Source organism: Oncorhynchus mykiss, chromosome 1 (genome assembly GCF_013265735.2).
Source record: "Oncorhynchus mykiss isolate Arlee chromosome 1, USDA_OmykA_1.1, whole genome shotgun sequence".
NCBI classification, from domain to species: domain Eukaryota; kingdom Metazoa; phylum Chordata; class Actinopteri; order Salmoniformes; family Salmonidae; genus Oncorhynchus; species Oncorhynchus mykiss.
Genome location: NC_048565.1, coordinates 9,373,509 through 9,399,250, shown reverse-complemented (window position 1 = coordinate 9,399,250; position 25,742 = coordinate 9,373,509). Strand labels below are relative to the sequence as shown.

At 42.6% G+C, this 25,742-nt stretch overlaps 2 protein-coding genes across 5 annotated transcripts in view; both read left to right on the top strand.

Annotated features, from left to right (window-relative positions):
* The window catches only part of ppp1r2 (protein phosphatase 1, regulatory (inhibitor) subunit 2), a 34,010-nt gene extending 26,422 nt beyond the window's left edge, over window positions 1-7,588 (top strand). Inside the window, exons 5-6 of the mRNA XM_036990081.1 lie at window positions 598-768; window positions 5,084-7,588. Of these exons, the coding sequence (XP_036845976.1) occupies window positions 598-768; window positions 5,084-5,097 (185 nt within the window). The 3' untranslated portion in view covers window positions 5,098-7,588. The remainder of the gene's footprint in view (window positions 1-597; window positions 769-5,083) is intronic.
* Window positions 7,589-15,189: 7,601 nt separating this feature from the next.
* Window positions 15,190-25,742, top strand: part of LOC110530621 (arf-GAP with coiled-coil, ANK repeat and PH domain-containing protein 2) — a 74,709-nt gene continuing 64,156 nt past the window's right edge. For 3 of the 4 annotated variants that reach the window (XM_036990027.1, XM_036989951.1, XM_036989910.1), the window contains exons 1-2: window positions 15,190-15,291; window positions 15,751-15,803. In XM_036990027.1, the coding sequence (XP_036845922.1) occupies window positions 15,205-15,291; window positions 15,751-15,803 (140 nt within the window). In that variant the 5' untranslated portion in view covers window positions 15,190-15,204. The other variant, XM_036989984.1, reaches the window with a different exon arrangement.

Here is a 25,742-nt window from a genome sequence, read left to right as displayed (position 1 = left end):
TCAGGATCCTCAGGAAAGTTGGAACTGTTCAGTCAGGATCCTCAGGAAAGTTGGAACTGTTCAGTCAGGATCCTCAGGAAAGTTGGAACTGTTCAGTCAGGATCCTCAGGAAAGTTGGAACTGTTCAGTCAGGATCCTCAGGAAAGTTGGAACTGTTCAGTCAGGATCCTCAGGAAAGTTGGAACTGTTCAGTCAGGATCCTCAGGAAAGTTGGAACTGTTCAGTCAGGATCCTCAGGAAAGTTGGAACTGTTCAGTCAGGATCCTCAGGAAAGTTTGTTTATGGCGTATTGATCCTTCAACCGCCATTTTGAGGACAAGCATGTTAAAACTCTCCCCGTTCAGCTAAAACCTCCTCCCTTTTTTACTTTAGCTTTTAAATGCGCCATCCTAGTCTTTACTAAAGTAACTCTCTATGTATCACTGTCTCCTCCACAGACTGGAAATCAGGATATTTACAGTATGTGTCTGAGTTGTGGCTCCCCCTAGCCTCACTTTCTCTCTTTCAACCCACCTCAATTCAAAAGGCTTTATTGGCATGGGAAACATGTGTTTACATTGCCAAAGCAATTGAAACCTCTCTCTTTCTCCCCATCAGCGAAAAAGAAGCAGTTTGAAATGATGAGGAAGATGCATTACAACGAGGGCCTCAGCATCAGGATGGCCCGACAACTCATAGCCAACGAACAGGCGGAAGAAGAGGACGAGGACGAGGAGATGAAGGAGGACATGGAAACAGAGGACTTTATTGTAGATCCCCCGCATGACGGTAAGGCAAACAGGCATACTCAAACCTTAAGACGGTAAGCAGGGCGTATGCAGGTCCTTTACTATTGTGCCGTGTTCAAATACTCACACTAACCATACTATTTGTGACGTTAAATTGAGTACGCTTATTGGTCATAGTATGGATAGAGTTAGTGCGGATAGAGTTAGTGCGGATAGAGTTAGTGCGGATAGAGTTAGTGCGGATAGAGTTAGTGCGGATAGAGTTAGTGCGGATAGAGTTAGTGCGGATAGAGTTAGTGCGGATAGAGTTAGTGCGGATAGAGTTAGTGCGGATAGAGTTAGTGCGGATAGAGTTAGTGCGGATAGAGTTAGTGCGGATGGAGTTAGTGCGGATGGAGTTAGTGCGGATGGAGTTAGTGCGGATGGAGTTAGTGCGCCAAAAGTTCCCAGATGTCGCCAAAATACGAAGTATCCACCATATTTGAAGAAAATGGCGGAAAATATTCAGTCGAGGTACGAGCGCATACAAATTCATTACTTTAAGTAATTATGACAAATGTTGAGCACTGTAAGGAAGTAGTTACCTTTCTAATCAGTTACGTTACACGTTAGGTTGGCTGACAATTTGTTAGCTACGCTGTCCTTACGAACCACATAGCATTACAGCAGTATGTTTTTTTTATTTTATTTCAAAAAGTTTATTTAACTAGGCAAGTTCGATAAGAACAAATTGTTATTTTCAATGACGCCCTTGGGAACGGTGGGTTGACTGCCTTGGTCTGCCGCTGAACGACAGATTTCGATCTGGGATTCAATCTTGCAACATTACTACTAGTCCAACGCTCTAACCACTAGGCTACCTGCCGCGGGAATGTTAGTTACCTAACATTAGTTGGTTACTAGTACATCTAACTTGCCAGGCAGTAAATTAACTATAATCTAACTAACTACCCAACGTTCATTGACCTGATTATTCACGTCATTCTTAGCTAAGTGGTATAGTCGTTGTGCGTTCTCCATGGACATTGCTAATTCTGGCTATCTACTCCGATTTCAGAGCACTCTTGTCTGAGTGTGCCAGAGTGCAGAATAACTGATGAATTTACGAATTTACGCCCGTTAAATATGGCCGGGGCCAGTAAACGTCGGCAATGAAATTGTTGCCAGCAGCACAGTTACAAGCACCAACAATCTGGATAACATAAACTGCCTAACCGGCTAGGATGGGTAAAATGGGTAATGTGTTCTCTCATTTGTCTGGAAATAGCTAGTCAACGTTAGCCAGTTAGCTTGGGTGCTTGACTGCTGTTCTGAGGTCAGAACTCGGATCAACCCTACTCTTCGGCCAGAGCGTCCAGTGAAGCGCTCCAAGAGCGACGCGCTCTGAATTTACGAAAGACCAGAGCGCACTCCAGATTGAATTTACGAACGACCAGAGCGCACTCCAGATTGAATTTACGAAAGACCAGAGCGCACTCCAGATTGAATTTACGAAAGACCAGAGCGCTCTCCAGATTGAATTTACGAAAGACCAGAGCGCACTCCAGATTGAATTTACGAACGACCAGAGCGCACTCCAGATTGAATTTACGAAAGACCAGAGCGCTCTCCAGATTGAATTTACGAAAGACCAGAGCGCACTCCAGATTGAATTTACGAAAGACCAGAGCGCACTCCAGATTGAATTTACGAACGACCAGAGCGCACTCCAGATTGAATTTACGAAAGACCAGAGCGCACTCCAGATTGAATTTACGAACGACCAGAGCGCACTCCAGATTGAATTTACGAACGACCAGAGCGCACTCCAGATTGAATTTACGAACGACCAGAGCGCACTCCAGATTGAATTTACGAACGACCAGAGCGCACAGAGAGCGCCCCTGAACAGGCAGTTAACCCACGGTTCCTAGGCCGTCATTGAAAATAAGAATTTGTTCTTAACTGACTTAACCTTTATTTTAAAGGTAAAATAAAACACAGCTTTGGTCTTGAATGAATGAATAACCTTAATGGATTTAATTTAGTTTTGAACAGTCTTAGGAAGTGCGACGGATATGACTATGGTGACTATGCTGTTTGTGCCACTGCTTAGTAGTTTGCACGTCATGTGCATTTTTCAAACGTCAATATGTAGAGGAAATGATTCCACTTTACAGAGTATGTCATTGAGATGATGTGCCAGCAGAACAAAGCACATTTAGAGTTAGCAATCTAGCTAATGTGTTCTAAGTTCCCACTTCCTCCTGTGGTGAGTGATATGGGGCATAGCCTAGATCAATATGCACAAAAAAAAAACATGCAGGCAAATGAATCTCTAAAGAGACAAACAAGATATCTGATTATAATGGATCCTATTTTAAATATCCATCATGCATTGCCTGAACATGTTAGATGACATAGCAAACTTTTTTTTTCATGTCTCGCTTGACACTGGAAGAAGTCCGTCCAGAGCCACACTGCTAGACTACAGGAGAATGCTCACTGCTAGAATAGCACTGGTGAAAGAGCCCTCCCACACTGCTAGACTACAGGAGAATACTCACTGCTAGAATAGCACTGGTGAAAGAGCTCTCCCACACTGCTAGACTACAGGAGAATGCTCACTGCTAGAATAGCACTGGTGAAAGAGCCCTCCCACACTGCTAGACTACAGGAGAATGCTCACTGCTAGAATAGCACTGGTGAAAGAGCCCTCCCACACTGCTAGACTACAGGAGAATACTCACTGCTAGAATAGCACTGGTGAAAGAGCCCTCCCACACTGCTAGACTACAGGAGAATGCTCACTGCTAGACTACAGGAGAATACTCACTGCTAGAATAGCACTGGTGAAAGAGCCCTCCCACACTGCTAGACTACAGGAGAATGCTCACTGCTAGAATAGCACTGGTGAAAGAGCCCTCCCACACTGCTAGACTACAGGAGAATGCTCACTGCTAGACTACAGGAGAATACTCACTGCTAGAATAGCACTGGTGAAAGAGCCCTCCCACACTGCTAGACTACAGGAGAATGCTCACTGCTAGAATAGCACACCTACTTGTAAATATGAGCTATGTAGGTTATAGCCTTCGGTGAAAGAGCCAGCTCTACAAATACTACTTTTTTGCCAACATTGGCTCATTTCTTGAGAGGAATATTAGGAGTGTGGTGTGCGAAGAACTCAAATGGTATTGCATTTCAAGTGGTATTAAATTGATCTTGTCTTAAATAGTCTTAAATTTAACCTCCGGATACTTTGGGTAAGACATGGGGGTTCTCAGAAACCTTAGGACAGGACTAGTCAGAAAATGAACATTGGGATCACACTCTGGCGATATCCATTGAAAGAGAGAAAATGGTTGATTGTGTAACATTTACTGCAGCAAGCTGACAGCGTGCTAAGAATCAATAGCCAATCCATCACGGGCTGGAAGCTATAGCAAGCCTTTATTGGTCAATCATAGCCAAGCATTTTCTTTCTCCAACTTAAGCCCCGCCCACGCTCTTTTCGCTGAGCTTTTTTTTTCCCTTTCTTGCCCAGCTAACTTCGTTTGTAGTGAACAAACGTCACTGTGCAGACATCTCGGTGCTCTTCTGTTATTACCATGTATGTATATCCTGGGAGGATTTATAGTTTCAATGTCCCTCAGTCGAGCACTCGGATTTCCTTCAAGCCTTGCTGAGTAATATCAGATGTTTTAGCAGACGTTTTTTTTATCGCAGGGGTGGCGCCGGGAATCGAACCCACAACCCTGCCGGTGCATGCGCCATGCTCTACCAACTGAACCATACAGGACCACAGGAAGCACTGAGTACGCTGTGGAGACACTTCATTACCCTGTAGCCTGAAGTAGTAATATATAAACAGGGAAATTATAAATGTTCTCTTGGTTTTAAGACTTATGTACTAGCGTACATGCATGGGGAACCTTCTAGAAAGGCAGTTGGATTCTGAGAGGGTTAGATACGTGTAAAGCTCCACATAAACGTTACCATGCCCTGATTTTAGTAGGCCTTCCAAATTGCAAGAGGTCATGCAGTTCCTCCGCGGAGGACTGATGTGGCGCGTTGGAGAAAATATTAAAGGTGTTAATACTGGACTGTTGACAGAAAAGTCTGAATTGAGAAAGGGGCCTGTATTTAGGATCAGTTTGACCCACCCTTTTATTCATTGTGATTTAAAGGGGCAAAACTGATCCTAGATCAGCACTCTGACTCCGAGACACTTTGTGAATACAGGCCCCATGTTCACTCTACTATAAGACTACTAAAATGTTAGCGTTTCTGTTGTTTCTCTGTTCCAGTTACTGTTGTAATGAATTAACGCATATGGTGCTGTCACTCACATGTCCTCTCTTTTTGGATTGCAGCTCTGGATTCCTAGAGGAGGAGGACACGCCACCTCTCCTGTCCCCAGCCTGTGTGTCTCGGCTCTCATAAAACATTCAAAAGAGACACTTTGCTACATGTGCCGGGCCATAGAGCAGACCGCTTCATAACCTCACCTCGAACCCCCCCCCCCACGCGTGTGTATATTTCCCAGAAACACTGCAATGCAAAGCAAAGCATATCGACCCTGCCGGTCACTTCTCCTCGTTGCGAAAGAGTCCCTCTCAAAAAGTTGCCGTCACCTCAAAGGAAACCAGACCTATAGGAACCGAGACCTAAAGACTGTTATAACAGACTGTTATTATCAGTGAGGACTCCTGCCTCACTCCTTGCTCAATCACTCACCTGCTCGCTCGCTAGCTGCAGTCTGTCTTTGTTTGTCCGACTGTCCTGGCTCCTCCTGAGCCCCTGGCAAAAGCTGTCGGAAACCCCACTTCCTAAAAAAACAGCAACACCCATTGGATGGAAGTGGTGGATAATTATGATGATGATGGTGGTAGGAGGATTTTGGTCTTTTTTTTGTGTCTTAAGTTCCCCCTGTACCCGTACCTGTTTTTTATTTAATTTTAATTTGAACTAACTACCAACATAACCATCGTTGAAGAAACCTTGGTGAGAGAGCTTCTGTCCTGGGTTTTTGTCTCCGTCTTCTCCTCCGTTCCCCTGATCTTGGATGTAGGTTTGTCTGGTATGGATATAGGAACAACAAACTTAACATTTACTACCAGCCCGCAAGGCACCTCGATGTCCAAGGTGACCAGTATTTCAGTCCTACATAATATATACACGCCCACTATAGGATATTTGGTACAGAACATACATGTCCACTGACTAATGGGAATACATATGTTTCCAACAAGGTACCATCATCTTAATAGGGTGGCTAAATGTACTGTAATTGACAGCAAAACCAATTTATTCTCATGCAATAAAATGACCATTTTATTATGGATTGCGTTGTGATAAGTAACCATAAAACAGCGTAATATAACGTCATTTCTCACAGGACATCTGCATATTAAAATGGAGATGTCCAGGCTTGACATTATACCTATGGGACGCAGCTGTATTGTGCATGGCTACTAAAGCCTTGTGCTTATCAGCACTCATGCCATGTTCGCTCACGAAGATAATAAGAAGGACAACATTTGGGAAAGGAACCTCCCAGAGAAGGTTTGTACTACTGATAAGCAGGGGTGTATTCACTAGTAACCAAACGGGCCAAAACAGCGAGGGACTAAATAGCATTTTATCCAATAAGAAATGCTTGTTTTCATTGCAAAACATTTTGCTACAGTGTACACTAAGGAAAATACTCCAGGGCTGTTTCCTGTACAATGTGAATAATACTACTTACCATCCTGCAGTAGGACTTTTGGGGGTTTATGGGTTGATTGGCTGCATGAACGGAAAGATTTCTGGTATGTAGTTGATATTATGTTCACTCTTACATTCTGTATGAAAGGTATGGTATTGTGAGGTCGTTGATTTGGATCAATTTACCCCCATTTTAGTTTTTGCTTCCCGTTACCTTTTGTAATCTGCTAGCTAGCTTGGCGGACAAAATGAGTGATATCTGGGCAACCAAGACAGTTGGTTACTGTGTATTTATTGCCTCTGATATTTACGTCATGGCACATCAATCTACATGAACCTCGGAGAACCACTGTCCTCCAGTGATAAATGAAGTCTTAAACATTGAGTTTTGATGTCCTCTTCCTGAATGAGCACATTTTACAAAACAGTTTTTTTTGTTTTATCAGGGCATGTAGAGATTGTTTCTTTCTTCTCAGAACTAGACTACCAAGCCCTTTTAATTCTGGGGACTGAATGACCATATAAGCTAGGTGTCCATCCGTTGGATTCTGTCCTCACGATTTCAAAAGCTCAGCAGTGCTGGATTCCTTTTGAAAATTACAGCATCACATCCACAGGAAATACTGATTGAAACACTGACTGTTCCCACTATCCTCCTTGCTCTTTGTTTTTTTAATCTACTATTATCCAAATAATGAGGGAAGACACACAGGAGAAAAACAAAGTCATTAACACTTAAGAGTTATTACTATGAAGATTTATATTTTTTTTCTCCAATTTTCAGGACTTAAGACAAAAGGATGAGGTTGTCTGTGAATCAACTTGTATGACATTAACCCGGGGTGGTTATTACAAGGCAAATGTGCCTATATGATGTATTTATGTGTATTGTGAATGAATAGGCTATGCTCATGTTCTTCCCTGTGCAGTTCAAGGCTTGGATTCTACTGGCTACTTGTTGTCTTGCTTATATTCTACCATGTTTTCTTTCTTTACGTTGGACAGTGGACTAACATTCTGTGTTGTGATAATTTGTCTGTCCCCAAATAATGGACTTTTGATTTATTAAATTTTTTTTGTATCTTTAAATTGGCATGTTCTTAAACATAAGGATGTGTGTATTTTTGTCTCCCATAATTAAAAGATGCTGTTTATGAAGCGTCTGCTTATGACCTTGGTGTTTTTATGTGGAAGTAGAATGTAATACCATTGAACACCATTTTATTCTCCGGTTCATGTTTTTGATCCAGTGTACCTACGCCTAACAGATCACGCAGTACTTCTCTATGGCCACTAGATGGCAATAGTATCAAATCTTCATGTTGAGAGGGGCTATTACTCCATGCTGTTAGTTCTGTGGATTTATATTATATACGTTCTCCTTTTGTATTAGAATAATCCATTGGCAACTAGATGAGGTATGATACAGAAATTAAGGGTAGATATATTTAATTGAAAGAAATATTTAAACTCCTGATTTTTTTAATTTTTTTTCTCTCTTATGTTACTCTACAAATCCTTGTTTTTTTTTCAGTTGCTAACAAGCGTCGGTCAATACTGAAGCCAATTTTTCAGAACTCTTCAGTCTGCATTACCAACATGCATTTTTGCCAAAGCTCACCTCCAAAATGAACTCAAAACACTTCATACATGTCTCAAAATAAGCTCGTTCAACCATAACACTGGCAATAATTCTCACTCAGAAAGCATACATTGTCACTCATAACACACGGACCTAAAAAATACTAAGAGGGAGCATTACATAAATTATTAACTTTTATCTTTTAGAAGTTTCTATGATTTTTTACATCAGTATTTCTTTATAGAATAACACTTATTCACTTTGACTGTAAAGTCTATGTAACAAGAATGAATCAGAAATGCAGCAATTTGCTTCAATAGACTTTAGTTTTTCTTTATCTTTGCATATAGTAATTTACTTGTGGAAAAATAAGTTGAAACAAAACAAATTCCTGAGATTCTAAGGCTGCAATGATTATTACAACAAACATAGTATAATCACACATACAGTGCCTTGTGAAAGTATTCGGCCCCCTTGAACTTTGCGACCTTTTGCCACATTTCAGGCTTCAAACATAAAGATATAAAACTGTATTTTTTTTGTGAAGAATCAACAACAAGTGGGACACAATCATGAAGTGGAACGACATTTATTGGATATTTCAAACTTTTTTAACAAAGCAAAAACTGAAAAATTGGGCGTGCAAAATTATTCAGCCCCTTTACTTTCAGTGCAGCAAACTCTCTCCAGAAGTTCAGTGAGGATCTCTGAATGATCCAATGTTGACCTAAATGACTAATGATGATAAATACAATCCACCTGTGTGTAATCAAGTCTCCGTATAAATGCACCTGCACTGTGATAATCTCAGAGGTCCGTTAAAAGTGCAGAGGGCATCATGAAGAACAAGCAACACACCAGGCAGGTCCTAGATACTGTTGTGAAGAAGTTTAAAGCCGGATTTGGATACAAAAAGATTTCCCAAGCTTTAAACATCCCAAGGAGCACTGTGCAAGCGATAATATTGAAATGGAAGGAGTATCAGACCACTGCAAATCTACCAAGACCTGGCCGTCCCTCTAAACTTTCAGCTCATACAAGGTGAAGACTGATCAGAGATGCAGCCAAGAGGCCCATGATCACTCTGGATGAACTGCAGAGATCTACAGCTGAGGTGGGAGACTCTGTCCATAGGACAACAATCAGTCGTATATTGCACAAATCTGGCCTTTATGGAAGAGTGGCAAGAAGAAATTTCTTAAAGATATCCATAAAAAGTGTCGTTTAAAGTTTGCCACAAGCCACCTGGGAGACACACCAAACATGTGGAAGAAGGTGCTCTGGTCAGATGAAACCAAAATTGAACTTTTTGGCAACAATGCAAAACGTTATGTTTGGCGTAAAAGCAACACAGCTGAACACACCATCCCCACTGTCAAACATGGTGGTGGCAGCATCATGGTTTGGGCCTGCTTTTCTTCAGCAGGGACAGGGAAGATGGTTAAAATTGATGGGAAGATGGTTGGAGCCAAACACAGGACCATTCTGGAAGAAAACCTGATGGAGTCTGCAAAAGACCTGAGACTGGGACGGAGATTTGTCTTCCAACAAGACAATGATCCAAAACATAAAGCAAAATCTACAATGGAATGGTTCAAAAATAAACATATCCAGGTGTTAGAATGGCCAAGTCAAAGTCCAGACCTGAATCCAATCGAGAATCTGTGGAAAGAACTGAAAACTGCTGTTCACAAATGCTCTCCATCCAACCTCACTGAGCTCGAGCTGTTTTGCAAGGAGGAATGGGAAAAAATGTCAGTCTCTCGATGTGCAAAACTGATAGAGACATACCCCAAGCGACTTACAGCTGTAATCGCAGCAAAAGGTGGCGCTACAAAGTATTAACTTAAGGGGGCTGAATAATTTTGCACGCCCAATTTTTCAGTTTTTGATTTGTTAAAAAAGTTTGAAATATCCAATAAATGTCGTTCCACTTCATGATTGTGTCCCACTTGTTGTTGATTCTTCACAAAAAAATACAGTTTTATATCTTTATGTTTGAAGCCTGAAATGTGGCAAAAGGTCGCAAAGTTCAAGGGGGCCGAATACTTTCGCAAGGCACTGTACTTGTACAGTCCTGTGAGAGTTCTAGTAGTTATGACATCTGGTCATAAACCTTCCACCTCCACGCAGAGAGAAACTCCTCTATGGGGTTTAGGAAGGGGGAGTATGGAGGCAGGAATAGTACTGATATCCTGGGATGTGCAGCAAACCAGTCTGTGACTGAAGCAGCGTGGTGGAATGTCACATTATCCCACACAACAACGGAGGTAGGGGTGTTTATTTCCCTATCCTCTGCGTGCACAAATCGATTATGCAGGTCATTCAGAAAATAAATGAACCTCTCTGTATTGTAGGGGCCAGTGAGTGGCTTGTGTAACAACAAACCATCATTGGACAGTGCTGTACACATTGTGATGTTAGCTCCTCTCTGGCCTGGGACATCTATGGTTGCTCTCTGTCCAATCACATTTCTTCCCCGCTCAATATATTTCAAAATGTCAGTACATGTAAAAAATGTGAATAATACTGTTTGAACACTGCAGATTTGGTTGGTTGCACCCTTAAACCGGCCTCTCTCAAAGAGAGACCATGGTTTACAACATAGGCCACAATTATTGACTTTCTCATTATAGACCACCGCTCTTGGTCTTCCTCTCCTTTGTCCTCCACACATTCTCCCTCTGTTGTTGTTATACAAAATGAAGAACAGTGGGCCAAAATTAGAACCCTGCGGAACACCTGAGCACACCTCTATGGACTCAGATTTACAACCATCCGCCATTACACATTGTGTACGATTTGATAGGTAATTAATAAACCAATCTAGAGCATGACAATTTATTCCACAACTTTTTAACCTTTGCACTAACACAGCATGGTCCACTGTGTCAAAAGCCTTTGACAAATCACTAAAAACAGACACACAATGTAACTTCTTATCAAGAGCCCAGTGGATGTCATTTAAAACCTTCAATGTTGCTGAAACAGTGCTGTGGCCAGACCTAAAACCTGATGGCATTCCATTTAAGATGTTATCTTGGAAGTAGGTCTTTAGCTGCTTACTAAGGACTCCAGTACCTTTGACAGTACAGATAATGTTGATATGGGTCGATAGTTGTCAAGTAGCGAAGGATCTCTACCTATCAGGAGAGGCAGTACAAAAACAGATTTCCGTAACTTGGGGATTCCCTTCACATCAAGCGTGAGGTTAAAAATACATGTTAAGAGGGGAGCAATGATGTCAGCAGCTAGGTGTAGGAAGCGAGGGTCTAGTTCATCAGGGCCAGGGGATTTTTTTCCCACATAAATTTATTTCAGGGCTTTACACACTTCTGAAAAAAGAGAAGGATGAAAATTAGGAATTTAACCATCTCTCACACAGGCAATAGCACAGTGATCACATGTAATTTGCAAAAATACCAGAAGCATTAAAATGAAGAGTATTGGTTAAGATCAAATCAATCAAAGAGGATTTCAGAGGATACTTTATATTCAACCTTGTTACACACTTGACAATCTGAGTGAGATTTAATAGGTATTGCATTGAATTTATTTTAAATTGTTTGGTAACGAGACTAAAAACAGGACACCTCCGTAGGGTTTCAGCTGAAATTGCAATCAGCCGTCTTTGGAATGTTCAAATATTCTGCTGAGATGTTCCAATATTCTGCTGGGATGTTCCAATATTCTGCTGAGATGTTCCAATATTCTGCTGAGATGTTCCAATATTCTGCTGAGATGTTCCAATATTCTGCTGGGATGTTCCAATATTCTGCTGGGATGTTCCAATATTCTGCTGAGATGTTCCAATATTCTGCTGAGATGTTCCAATATTCTGCTGAGATGTTCCAATATTCTGCTGGGATGTTCCAATATTCTGCTGGGATGTTCCAATATTCTGCTGGGATGTTCCAATATTCTGCTGAGATGTTCCAATATTCTGCTGAGATGTTCCAATATTCTGCTGGGATGTTCCAATATTCTGCTGGGATGTTCCAATATTCTGCTGGGATGTTCCAATATTCTGCTGAGATGTTCCAATATTCTGCTGAGATGTTCCAATATTCTGCTGAGATGTTCCAATATTCTGCTGAGATGTTCCAATATTCTGCTGGGATGTTCCAATATTCTGCTGAGATGTTCCAATATTCTGCTGGGATGTTCCAATATTCTGCTGAGATGTTCCAATATTCTGCTGAGATGTTCCAATATTCTGCTGAGATGTTCCAATATTCTGCTGGGATGTTCCAATATTCTGCTGGGATGTTCCAATATTCTGCTGAGATGTTCCAATATTCTGCTGAGATGTTCCAATATTCTGCTGAGATGTTCCAATATTCTGCTGGGATGTTCCAATATTCTGCTGGGATGTTCCAATATTCTGCTGGGATGTTCCAATATTCTGCTGAGATGTTCCAATATTCTGCTGAGATGTTCCAATATTCTGCTGGGATGTTCCAATATTCTGCTGGGATGTTCCAATATTCTGCTGGGATGTTCCAATATTCTGCTGAGATGTTCCAATATTCTGCTGAGATGTTCCAATATTCTGCTGAGATGTTCCAATATTCTGCTGGGATGTTCCAATATTCTGCTGGGATGTTCCAATATTCTGCTGAGATGTTCCAATATTCTGCTGAGATGTTCCAATATTCTGCTGAGATGTTCCAATATTCTGCTGGGATGTTCCAATATTCTGCTGGGATGTTCCAATATTCTGCTGGGATGTTCCAATATTCTGCTGAGATGTTCCAATATTCTGCTGAGATGTTCCAATATTCTGCTGGGATGTTCCAATATTCTGCTGGGATGTTCCAATATTCTGCTGGGATGTTCCAATATTCTGCTGAGATGTTCCAATATTCTGCTGAGATGTTCCAATATTCTGCTGAGATGTTCCAATATTCTGCTGAGATGTTCCAATATTCTGCTGGGATGTTCCAATATTCTGCTGAGATGTTCCAATATTCTGCTGGGATGTTCCAATATTCTGCTGAGATGTTCCAATATTCTGCTGAGATGTTCCAATATTCTGCTGAGATGTTCCAATATTCTGCTGGGATGTTCCAATATTCTGCTGGGATGTTCCAATATTCTGCTGAGATGTTCCAATATTCTGCTGAGATGTTCCAATATTCTGCTGAGATGTTCCAATATTCTGCTGGGATGTTCCAATATTCTGCTGGGATGTTCCAATATTCTGCTGGGATGTTCCAATATTCTGCTGAGATGTTCCAATATTCTGCTGAGATGTTCCAATATTCTGCTGGGATGTTCCAATATTCTGCTGGGATGTTCCAATATTCTGCTGGGATGTTCCAATATTCTGCTGAGATGTTCCAATATTCTGCTGAGATGTTCCAATATTCTGCTGAGATGTTCCAATATTCTGCTGGGATGTTCCAATATTCTGCTGAGATGTTCCAATATTCTGCTGGGATGTTCCAATATTCTGCTGAGATGTTCCAATATTCTGCTGGGATGTTCCAATATTCTGCTGAGATGTTCCAATATTCTGCTGAGATGTTCCAATATTCTGCTGAGATGTTCCAATATTCTGCTGGGATGTTCCAATATTCTGCTGAGATGTTCCAATATTCTGCTGGGATGTTCCAATATTCTGCTGAGATGTTCCAATATTCTGCTGAGATGTTCCAATATTCTGCTGAGATGTTCCAATATTCTGCTGGGATGTTCCAATATTCTGCTGAGATGTTCCAATATTCTGCTGAGATTTTCTATATGTTTCAGTCTGGTTACTGCAGAAATGCAAGACATTTGCAATCATTCTGTTTTGAATCTGTTTTTAACAGTTTTGGAAACAGTGTTTTAGCATTTGAAAAGGTGCAGCAAATAGATAGTTTTGCAGGTGGTGGAGTATGAATGAGAAAAGAGTTCATGGATTTCAGAGAATGTGGTCATTGAATGCATTTTTGTGTGTGAACGCAATGAAAAAGTATTCAGTTTGGTCCACATACACTGCTGTTTCGCTGACTGTGTGAAGAATTTTGACAATGTGACTTCAGTTTTGACCAATGCATGTTAGCAAAACAAACTGTAATGTTAGATCGAGGAAGAGGCGATGTGAGAGGTTTTACTCTGCCCAAAATCTATCCACGAAAATAAGCCCACAAAGTGGGGGATTTTTGTATGACGGTCAGCTAACTGCTAATTTTCTACATGGGGCTCATTTGATTGAAAATAAGTTGCGTAATGTTTAGGTTGTTATGAATGACCTGATAGAAGTGGACACATGACATTTGGCCAATTGTTAAAACGACTACTATACGAGTGCTGTTCCGGTTGTCACAGAGAGAGAGGAATCATCATGGATATAAACCATCTTAGTATGAACATTGCCATTGAGGGCTTCCACCATTTTAAAGTAGTCAACTGGTTGGGGATTCCTATGAGTTGGGAGCGATCGGCCAATGAAGAAGAAAATTGCCAAATTTTGGCACTTTTATGGGCTCTTGAGTGGAGTGACGCTGCGGTCTAAGGCACTGCATCTCAGTGCTAGAGGCGTCACTACAGACCTTGGTTCGATTCCAGCCTTTATCACAACCGGCGTCGTTAGGGTTTGCCCGGGGTAGGCCGTCATTGTAATTAAGAATTTGTTCTTAATTGACTTGCCTAGTTAAATAAAATAAAACAATTCCGCTCACCACTAAATATGGTGATGAGAGGCAGTCTAGTGGGAGAAGATGGAGCGAGATGGATGGAACATTTTTATTTCAATAGAGTTTTCTATTCCCAAAACTAGACTCTGTTACAAACGGAGTGGACTACGTTTTGTAGACTTTCAGCCTTTGTCAAAAAAATGTTTTAATGACATTGTTTTGGAGTGCAAGAGCGAATTGATTTACTGCAGTGGGGCTGCTTCATAAAGTAAGCGTTCCATAACGGACAGCCAATAGAATCTCGCAAACTTGTGCTTGGCTCTGCCCACCTCCTTGCTTGTTCTGCCCACTATGATTAATTTGCTCCAATTGGACAACAGCCCCCCCCTCCCCCATCTTGGGTTAATTATAAACATCTTTGGCATTAACATGGGCAGGGCCATTTGAAGAGCGTCCACCATTTTAATTTAGTCGACTGGTTGGGACTTCCAATGTTATTGGCTGATCCCTCCTGGTGACCATGTTGGTGTCATGTCCAACCGGGTTATTAAAGAGGGCTCAGCCAATCTTTAAGAGGACAATGTACTTCATTCAGTATGGTCTATACGGTCACAGACGCTACATTCGCACAGATACACAAAGAGGAGTCCTCTATTTATCTCTATGGGTACAGTTCCCGACTATACCACATGTCCAGCCTCCTAGTCCCGAAGAGAGCCTTCTCTTTGGATGGTTCAAGTATCACTCAAGTCGTTTTTTCATGGATCAGGAAACACTGGACACGATGATTCGTAGATACAGCAGCAGCTTGTAATTGTATGCGTGAAATGAAAAGCCTCATCCCACTTGGCTGCTATAACCTAGCTAGTGAAGCGTTATTTTCCTATTCAATTTAACAAACAAAAAAACGATATCCATTTAAAAAATATATCTATTTTATTTACGTAGTTATTTTACTTGTAATTTGTTTATGGTTGCATTGTCGGGAACCTATTATTTGTCAGCCAGTTTTGCCGACGTGTTGTGGATTGATTCCCAGCTCTTTAACGGGGTAGCCGAGTCCAAAACAAGGGACAGCTGTTTAAAATCCTAGTGTTTTAATCCCTGTTTTTACTTGTTCAAGAAGATGAAGATAACGGTGGAATTCGAGGAATGTCTCAAAGACTCTCCGAGATTCAGGTAGACCAAATGTCCTTGCTACTTTTTGTTCCTCCTACATTTATCTGACAAGTTAGTCAAGTTTTAGCGAGCTAATATTACGGAGACGTTAGCTTGCTTCTTGTCAAAATAATAATTAGCTTTATTAGCTCCGGGGACTCAGCTCTTGTCCCCTTAGCTAGCTAAATTACCTAACCAGTTATCTGTGTATGTGAGACGGAATAACAACAAAATGTCAGTACAACGACTAGATTTATTTTATTCTGAAGAGGAATGTTAAGCTAGCGAAGTGATTGCTATTTTCACTGCCAGGGTCAACTCGGTTGTACAGTGCTACCTGCATTGTAACCTCATCACGAGCACGTATTTCCTTTGGTTTGTTTGGTGGATGGGAGGTGGTCATATGTTCATTTTTCATGTTGGTAATAAGAATATTTCCAGAGGTCTCAACTGGCAACCATAAAGTTGCAAGTTTATTGTTGCTCGTGATCCTACAGTAGTAACAAACATTACAGCTTGGTTCTAGGTTTTCAACAGTGCTGTCATTGACCTCCAATTACATTGTCTTCAATAATATTAGGCAGTTAATAGCTCCTAATATAATGCCCTGTGCTTGCTTTGAAACTGTAGAAGATGCGTCTGCCTCTCAAAGGTTTTCCACCTTATGTGGTTAAATGTTTTTGCTTTTTTGTTATCAAATTGTTATTTCATCCTATTCAGTAAAACGTGGTCTTCCCGAGCTTTGAGAAAGAGCCTCCACTTCCTCTCGGACTGCCCCCTTCTCCCTCCCTCTGCGCTGAACAACATCCTCTCTTACAAAATGACAAGCAGATGTTAGAAAGTTGTTGGCAGGAAACGTGGAAAGAGGCTTTACATTTTTTTTATTTTTTATTGTTTTTGTTGAATGAAAACATTTCCTCAAGGATCAGCTTGGGGGATGAACAAAAAAGCCTTACAATCAGCTGAGCTTGAAACGATGACTGGTACTCACTCTGGTTGGCACTGGTTGTGGCACCTGCGCTTTCGTTTTGGCTCCTTCACAAGACTCAAAATGCCTGCAATATCATAATATATGCCATTGAGCAGATGGATTTAGCCAGAGCACCTTAGGCATGCGTACATTTTTTAAATTTTTATATATATTTTTATAAACATATGCTGGGAATTGAACCCACTATTTTGAGATTGCAAGTGTCATGCTCCACCAACTGAGCTACAGAGGACGTTGTCATATCACACATCCTAGTTTCCCCTATCTGAATAATGTAAGAGGTGCTGCTCTGCTCTAGTGGACTGTCTGTGCCACTATTTAATTTTTTGTATTTGTTATCATATAAGGCAAATGTTTTTGCTCTTGATCGTGAGAAATGGCAGGGGTGTGCAAAAATCTTAGTCCAAAGGGTGTTACTGCCCCCCATGCTAACCAGGGTTGTCAGGTGCACAGTGTTTCCTCCGACACATTGGTGCGGCTGGCTTCCGGGTTGGATGCGCGCTGTGTTAAGAAGCAGTGTGGCTGGTTGGGTTGTGTTTTGGAGGACGCATGACTTTCAACCTTCGTCTCTCCCGAGCCCGTACGGGAGTTGTAGCGATGAGACAAGATAGTAGCTACTAAAAAAACAATTGGATACCACGAAAAAGGGGTAAAAAATAAATAAAATAAAAAAAGATAACATGCTGTAAACCCTCATATGCCAGGAAGTTGGTTCATCTGGGAGCTTTTGTCAGACAGCCATCAGTGCAGTCCACTGTGACAGGTAGACCTATGGACAGAGCCCAGGTTTCTACTGACCCCTGAACTGTGACAGGTAGACCTATGGACAGAGCCCAGGTTTCTACTGACCCCTGAACTGTGACAGGTAGACCAATGGACAGAGCCCAGGTTTCTACTGACCCCTGCACCGTGGGGGTCGTTGCTTCCAGTCACATGACCCTAACATGACCCTGGGGTTCATTGTGGGTTAGAATTTGCCGAAGATCCTTAAACAACATACATTCTTCCCACTTTGACCACCATTGATTCACTCTGTTTTCCATCGTGTTTGATTTGGCAGAGAAGAGGACAAAGGGAGAGCGGGCGAGTAATGGATGAAAACGGGGATGCAGACCAACAAAGAACTGTCTTTTGACATCTGTTTCCATTTGTGTGTGTGTGTGTGTGCACTTTCAACTCTGTGTCCAATGAATGTTTTCTTTTATTCCCAAGTGGGTAGGCTACACCCCACATTACCACCTCTAAGGTCTCATTTTTAGATGTAGCCGAAGTTATCATGTTGCCCTGAAACCTGTTTTCAACAACTTCTCCGGGACTCGGATGCCAAAAGGCTGCTGATTCTGTTATACCTTATTTGCGATATGTTATAAGATTGCTGAAATAAATACTCTAGCTCACTTATCTACAGTCAAAGTTTTCAGTGACAGACAGGCTGAGACTATATGTCAGCTTTTGATGAACTTTGAACCAAATTTTAGGCTTTAAAGCGCTTGTCAAACTCATTCCACGAAGGGAATGAGTGTCTACAAGTTTTCGCTCCACCCTTTTACTTGGTTAATTAAGCTCACTAATTAGTAAGGAACTCTCCTCACCTGGCTGTCTAGGGCTTAATTAAAAAGAAAAGCCAAAAAACCTGCAGACACTCAGCCCGTTGTGGAATATATATATTTCTGTGACAGTTTGGTTTTGCACACTGTTGTTCGACACATTCATTTCAGCCTACAGTATATTCAGCATTTTGAGGAAGTTTGCTGTTTAATTTTGCAATTCTGCATTGTCCTTATGTTCTCTTTCCTCCTCACCCTGTGACATTCTTTGTAATTGAAAGTGATGCAGAAACCGAGCTCGGCTGAGTGCCGTTTACATGATGTCACAGGCCGCTCGATAGTGGTAGCAATTTGACCTGCCTCATTGACAAACTCACAGCTGACACCTCATCACTGACATTGATAATGCAGAGCAGAGGACGGGCACCGGGATACATTCACCACAGTTCAAGAACGTTGATGGTGGGCCAGCCAGTCCCTGGGCTAACTTTAGTTAGCCTTTGAGTTTGTTCCTCACAGACGTCAAGTGGTGGTTGTACACTAACATCTTTGCTACCCTTCAGGTGAGCTCATTTGCACGCCCGATGTAGCCTCAGCCTAATCTACGATTCCCTTCGGATTTTACGGTATACCATTAGCAATGAACACACAGGACCTGTTTGCTTAACCGACTACTGAGCAGCTGTAACACTACTGGGTACAGGAGCTAATTAAATATTTATCGCTGTCTTTTTAAAATAGGTATGATCAAGGTTGAGGTTTATGGTTATGACTGATTTTTGGGTACACCTTTAGACCTGGCCTACAGTTGAGCAGAGCACTTGAGATGATGTCTATCAGCCGATTTACACTGCAACAGAGTAGTGGTATGGGGATCGTCAGAGTTATGGATGGAGTCAGAGGACTTGTGAAGCACTAGGTAACACACTGATTGTGGTTCTCCCTTGGACTGGCTCCCTAGTTACTGTAACTGAATGACACACCCAAACACACACATGCTTACTCATTGAGTCACTTAGCCTACACCATATGGGGCCATACTGTACTTTGCCTAAGATCCTTCATTTGAATATTACCACCAAGGATTTGATCTTGTTTGTTATTCCTTAGAGTTTGTGTGTAATGGTGGGTTCTTAACGCAGCGGACCCCCCCCCCCCTATCCAACATTCCCGTTCTCTAACAATTACAGGATATACGCCACAGCACAGGGGCTCGACCCCGGTCTTTAATTTTTCCGTCTAGAGTTACAGAGAAGTATGAAGTAGAAGTATCAATCGTTGGGACTGTCATCCTGTCCCTCTCAAACCACACTTCCTGCTTGTCTCGTAGGATCCTACATGATATCGACGTCCTCAAAAGTTGTCAGGAAGAGGCTGTGAGACACGGCTTTTGATTTGGGAGGTGTTACGGGGATTACAATTCCTGGATTCCTTTCAATAAATTCCCTTGTTTTCCAGAAATCCTGGTTGGAGGATTCTGGATTTTCTGCTTATTCTCTCCTGATTCTAGGGTACACCAGGGAATTTATAGAAAGTTCCCATAAATTTGCAACCCAATAGTGTGACTAACCTGTTTTTAAATACCTCACTACCGCTCTTAAACCTACCACACAACCCCCTCTTGGCTCACAGCCAGCAAACCTCCTCTAAGTAGCCAGAGGTTTACACAGGCAACGCTCAATGAGTCATTGGGAGGGAGTTCATTCACGTCTGTTTTTAGAATCTATACAGGTCAAAACCAGTGCTCCGCAACCTTTAGTATGGCCATTTGATTGTCTTTGTGGTGTGGGCTTGGGTGAGAAGGTTGGCTGAATGTAGGCTAAACGGACTCCCCACTACTCTCTGTCTTGACAAGCCTGTCCACACCCTCCCACTTGTAGCGCTGCATTGTGAAATGGTATAGCGGATTGTGTGTGTCAGCCTGGGCTACTTGAGTGGTTTGGCCTAAAAAGGGTGCTATATTTATTGAGAGACTTGGTACAGATGAAGTTGGACTTACATATGTGCCCTGTTGATGTCAAAGCTCCCCTAAACACCGATCTAGGATCAGCTTTCTCTCCCCTGATAAACTGAATCTAAACTACAGCAGCCAAACCCAAAACATTCTTGGACCAGTGCCTGGTCAGTGCCTGGTCATTCAGTGGACCAGTGAGTCTGCGTCTACCTCGTGGCCTAGACGGCCTCCTCTCTGTCGTTGCTGTCGTTTCCCCAGACCTGACTGAAATGAGTCTTCATGGACCTGTTTCAGCCTCTGTCATGCCACACACCAGCCTGAATCGCACTCGTACCCGAACTGCACAAAACACAGTTCCTCTGTCAATTTTTACATTTTCATACCGCAATAAAGGGCTATTAACCATGTGCTCGTGATTTATTTATTTTTTTGTAAACAATTGTTCTGTTGTCTGGCTTTTTCTGAGAGGGAAATCTGTATTCGCATACTTTCACACTGACTCAAATGAAGAGGTTACTGAGTGTGCAGGTCTTGCCGGTCAGACGTGGATTGTGAAATGGAAGTAGACCAGATGACTCCCTGTCTGCCTTTTTGGCAGCTAGCCGTCTTTATTATTAGATGGAGAGACGCAGATACCTGCATTTTGGCCAGGATCCCTGTGAGAGGAAGACGGGACACCTCTATCTCCTCCATAATGTTGCTTTTATCACAGCTCAGCGTGAGTTCTGGTGCTGCTCGGATGGAAGCTGGACTTACATTTTTTGTTTTATTTAAAAGCCATTATGAAAGGATGTGGTAATAACCAATGTATTATAACGATTTAAGATGTGTTGGCGCAAGATACAATCATTCTGCTACTGTAGGAGCCTTTTATGAATGAACAATATTCTTCAAGTGAGCGTCCAATTTCATTATTCTGCATCGTCGCCAGTTTTCTTTGACTGCATCCTATTTAAAGTCCAGAGCTGCAGACCGGAGGACTGTGTATGGGACTTTACCAATGCGTTTTAATGTTTGGAAATGCTGTGAAAGTATTCAGACCCCTTGATTTTTTTTTTTCACAATTTATTCTAAAAAGGATTAAATAGTCCCCCCCCCCCCCCCCCCCCCCCCTTATCAATCTACACACAATACCTCATGTCAAAGCAAAAACAGGTTTTTAGAAATGTCTGCAGATGTATTACAAATAAGAAACTGAAATCACATTTCCGTAAGTATTCAGACCCTTTACTCGGTACTTGTTGAAGCAACGATGACGGCCTCGAGTCGTCTTGGATATGACGCTACAAGCCTGGCACACCTGTATTTGTGGAGTTTCTCCCGTTCTTCTCTGCAGATCCTCTCAAGCTCTGTCATGTTGGATGGGGAGCGTCACTGCTCATCTAATTTCAGGTCTCCCCAGAGATGTTAGATTGGGTTTAAGTCTGGGCTCTGTCTGGGCCACTAAAGGACATGAAAATAAGAATGTGTTCTTAACTGACTTGCCTTGTTAAATAAAGGTGAAATAAATACACTCAGAGACTTGTCCTGAAGCCACTCCTGCGTTGTCTTGGCTGTGTGCTTAGTATTGTTGTCCTGTTGGAAGGTGAACCTTTGCCCCAGTCGGAGTTCCTGAGCACTCTGGAGCAGGTTGTCATCAAGGATCTCTCTGAACTTTGCTCCGTTCATCTTTGCCTTGATGCTGACTAGTCTTCCAGTCCCTGCTGCTACAATGTGATTTTCTGGATTTTTTTCCCCCCTCATTTTGTCTGTCATAGTTGAAGTGTACCTATGATGAAAATTACAGGCCTCTCTCATCTTTTTAAGTGGGAGAACTTGCACAATTGGTGGCTGACTAAATACTTTTTTGCCCCACCGTATCTACAACACAAAATCCATGTGTGTGTAGTGCATAATTTATTGTGTGTTTGTATGCATGTCTGCCTATGTTTGTGTGCTTCACATTCCCTGCTGTTCCATAAGGTGTATTTTTGTAAAAAAAAAAAAATCTGATTCTACTGCTTGCATCTGTGGAATAGAGTTCCATAGTCATGGGTATATGTAGTACTGTGCACCTCCCATAGTCTGTTCTGGACTTGGACTGGGGTATGCATGGGTGTCCGAGCTGTGTGCCAGTAGTTCAAACAGACAGCTCAGTGCATTCAACATGTCAAGACCTCTCACAAATACAGGTGGGGATGAAGTCAATCTCAGGCTGTAGGACCTGACTTGTTGATCGTGTTCAGAATGCAGAGCAATGCTTTATTATGGACAGACTTCTCCCCATCTTAGCTACTGTTGTATCAATATGTTTTGACCATGACAGTTTACAATCCAGGGTTACTACAAGCAGTCTAGTCTCCTCATCTTGCTCAATTTCCACATTTTCTTTTCTTTTTACTATTTTACTATTTTCTACGTTGTATAGTGAAGACAAACTAAGAAATAAGACCTATGGGATCATGTAGCAACCCAAAAAGTTTTTAAACGAATCAAGATATATTTTAGATTATTCAAATTAGCCACCCTTTGCCTTGATTACAGCTTTGCACACTTGGTCCAAGATGGCGGAGCAGTAGGACGTGTTGTCGTGTTCCTTGTATATATCGTTTGTTTTCGTTTCGTTTCCGTTTTTTTCTTCACATATCTTTAAAACTTTTTGCTGAACCTCAACTTCTTCTAAATACTCTCCTGCAACCCGCCTCACCCAACGTAGCTTTTTTCCTAAAGTATTTATATTTACTTCGGATCTGGAACCCCTCAACTGAAGCTAGCCAACTAGCCAACTAACTACCAGCTTCAGCAAAACATTGCTAGCGGTCTTCAGCTAACCGGTCAGCTAACCGGTCATCAGCTAACCTTTAGCTCGGAAAGCTCTCGCCAGTTCGAACAACGCGACTCTAACCAGAGCATAACGGACCTATCTATTATTTTATTTTATTTTTCACCCCCGGATTCCCATCGCAAACGGAACATTTTGAGCTCCTGGGCTACAATATCCAGACCCACGACCGGTCCATTGATGTCACCGCATGAAGAGGAATAAACAGACTCCCCCCATCGCGACGTCCCCAAAGGCTAACTCTCTAGCCCTTGCTATCTCCTTGCTTGCAAATTCGGCCTGCTAACTGCTAGCTTGTTTAGCCCGGTCCGCTAACTGCTACCGTGTTTAGCACCGTCTACTAACTGTTAGCTTGTTAGCACAGGCCTGCTAACCATCTGAATCGCCGCGTCCCAAACACTCACTGAACCCATATTTACTTTCTATCCCTTTTCGATTTTTAATTTGTTTATACCTTCCGGTAACCTGCCTCACCCAATGTGATACGGAACCGCTATTATCTTTACTTTTTTAGAACACACTCAAGAACCTTCAGAAGCTAACCAGCTAACTGGCTACAAGCTATTTAGTCATTGTTAGTTTTCTAACCTGGATAACACTCGCCAGTCCAGCTTCCCTGCCCCATCCACCGCTGCCCCTTGGACACTGATCACTTGGCTACATAGCTGATGCAGGCTGGACTGTCCATTAATTCACTGTAATCCATTCTGCTTGTTTATGTTTTATCTGTCGGCCCCAGCCGCACTTAGGCTCTGTGTGTAGTTAATCCGACCCTCTCTGCCTAATCTATCGCCATTCTACCTGCTGTTGTTGTGCTAGCTGATTAGCTGTTGTTGTCTCACCTACTGTTTTAGCTAGCTCTCCCAATTCAACACCTGTGATTACTGTATGCCTTGCTGTATGTCTCTCTCAAATGTCAATATGCCTTGTATACTGTTGTGCAGGTTAGTTATCATTGTTTTAGTTTACAATGGAGCCCCTAGTTCCACTCTTTATACCCCTGATACCTCCTTTGTCCCACCCCCCACACATGCGGTGACCTCACCCATTACAACCAGCATGTCCAGAGATACAACCTCTCTCATCATCACCCAGTGCCTGGGCTTACCTCCGCTGTACCCGCACCCCACCATACCCCTGTTTGCGCATTATGCCCTGAATATATTCTACCATGCCCAGAAACCTGCTCCTCTTATTCTCTGTCCCCAACGCCCTAGGCGACCAGTTTTGATAGCCTTCAGCCGCACCCTCATACTACTCCTTCTCTGTTCCGCGGGTGATGTGGAGGTAAACCCAGGCCCTGCATGTCCCCAGGCACCCTCATTTGTTGACTTCTGTGATCGAAAAAGCCTTGGTTTCATGCATGTCAACATCAGAAGCCTCCTCCCTAAGTGTGTCTTACTCACTGCTCTAGCACACTCTGCTAACCCTGATGTCCTTGCCGTGTCTGAATCCTGGCTCAGGAAGGCCACCAAAAATTCTGAGATTTCCATACCCAACTATAACATCTTCCGTCAAGATAGAACTGCCAAAGGGGGAGGAGTTGCAGTCTACTGCAGAGATAGCCTGCAAAGTAATGTCATACTCTCCAGGTCCATACCCAAACAGTTCGAACTACTAATTTTGAAAATTACTCTCTCCAGAAATAAGTCTCTCACTGTTGCCGCCTGCTACCGACCCCCCTCAGCTCCCAGCTGTGCCCTGGACACCATTTGTGAATTGATCGCCCCCCATCTAGCTTCAGAGTTTGTTCTGTTAGGTGACCTAAACTGGGATATGCTTAACACCCCGGCAGTCCTACAATCTAAGCTAGATGCCCTCAATCTCACTCAAATCATCAAGGAACCCACCAGGTACAACCCTAACTCTGTAAACAAGGGCACCCTCATTGACGTCATCCTGACCAACTGGCCCTCCAAATACACCTCCGCTGTCTACAACCAGGATCTCAGCGATCACTGCCTCATTGCCTGTATCCGCTACGGAGCCGCAGTCAAACGACCACCCCTCATCACTGTCAAACGCTCCCTAAAACACTTCTGTGAGCAGGCCTTTCTAATCGACCTGGCCCGGGTATCCTGGAAGGACATTGACCTCATCCCGTCAGTTGAGGATGCCTGGTCTTTCTTTAAAAGTAACTTCCTCACCATTTTAGATAAGCATGCTCCGTTCAAAAAATGCAGAACTAAGAACAGATATAGCCCCTGGTTCACTCCAGACCTGACTGCCCTCGACCAGCACAAAAACATCCTGTGGCGGACTGCGCTAACATCGAATAGTCCCCGCGATATGCAACTGTTCAGGGAAGTCAGGAACCAATACACACAGTCAGTCAGGAAAGCTAAAGCCAACTTCTTCAGGCAGAAGTTTGCATCCTGTAGCTCCAACTCCAAAAAGTTCTGGGACACTGTGAAGTCCATGGAGAACAAGAGCACCTCCTCCCAGCTGCCCACTGCACTGAGACTAGGTAACATGGTCACCACCGATAAATCCATGATTATCGAAAACTTCAACAAGCATTTCTCAACGGCTGGCCATGCCTTCCGCCTGGCTACTCCAACCTCGGACAACAGCTCCCCCCCCCCCCGCAGCTACTCGCCCAAGCCTCTCCAGGTTCTCCTTTACCCAAATCCAGATAGCAGATGTC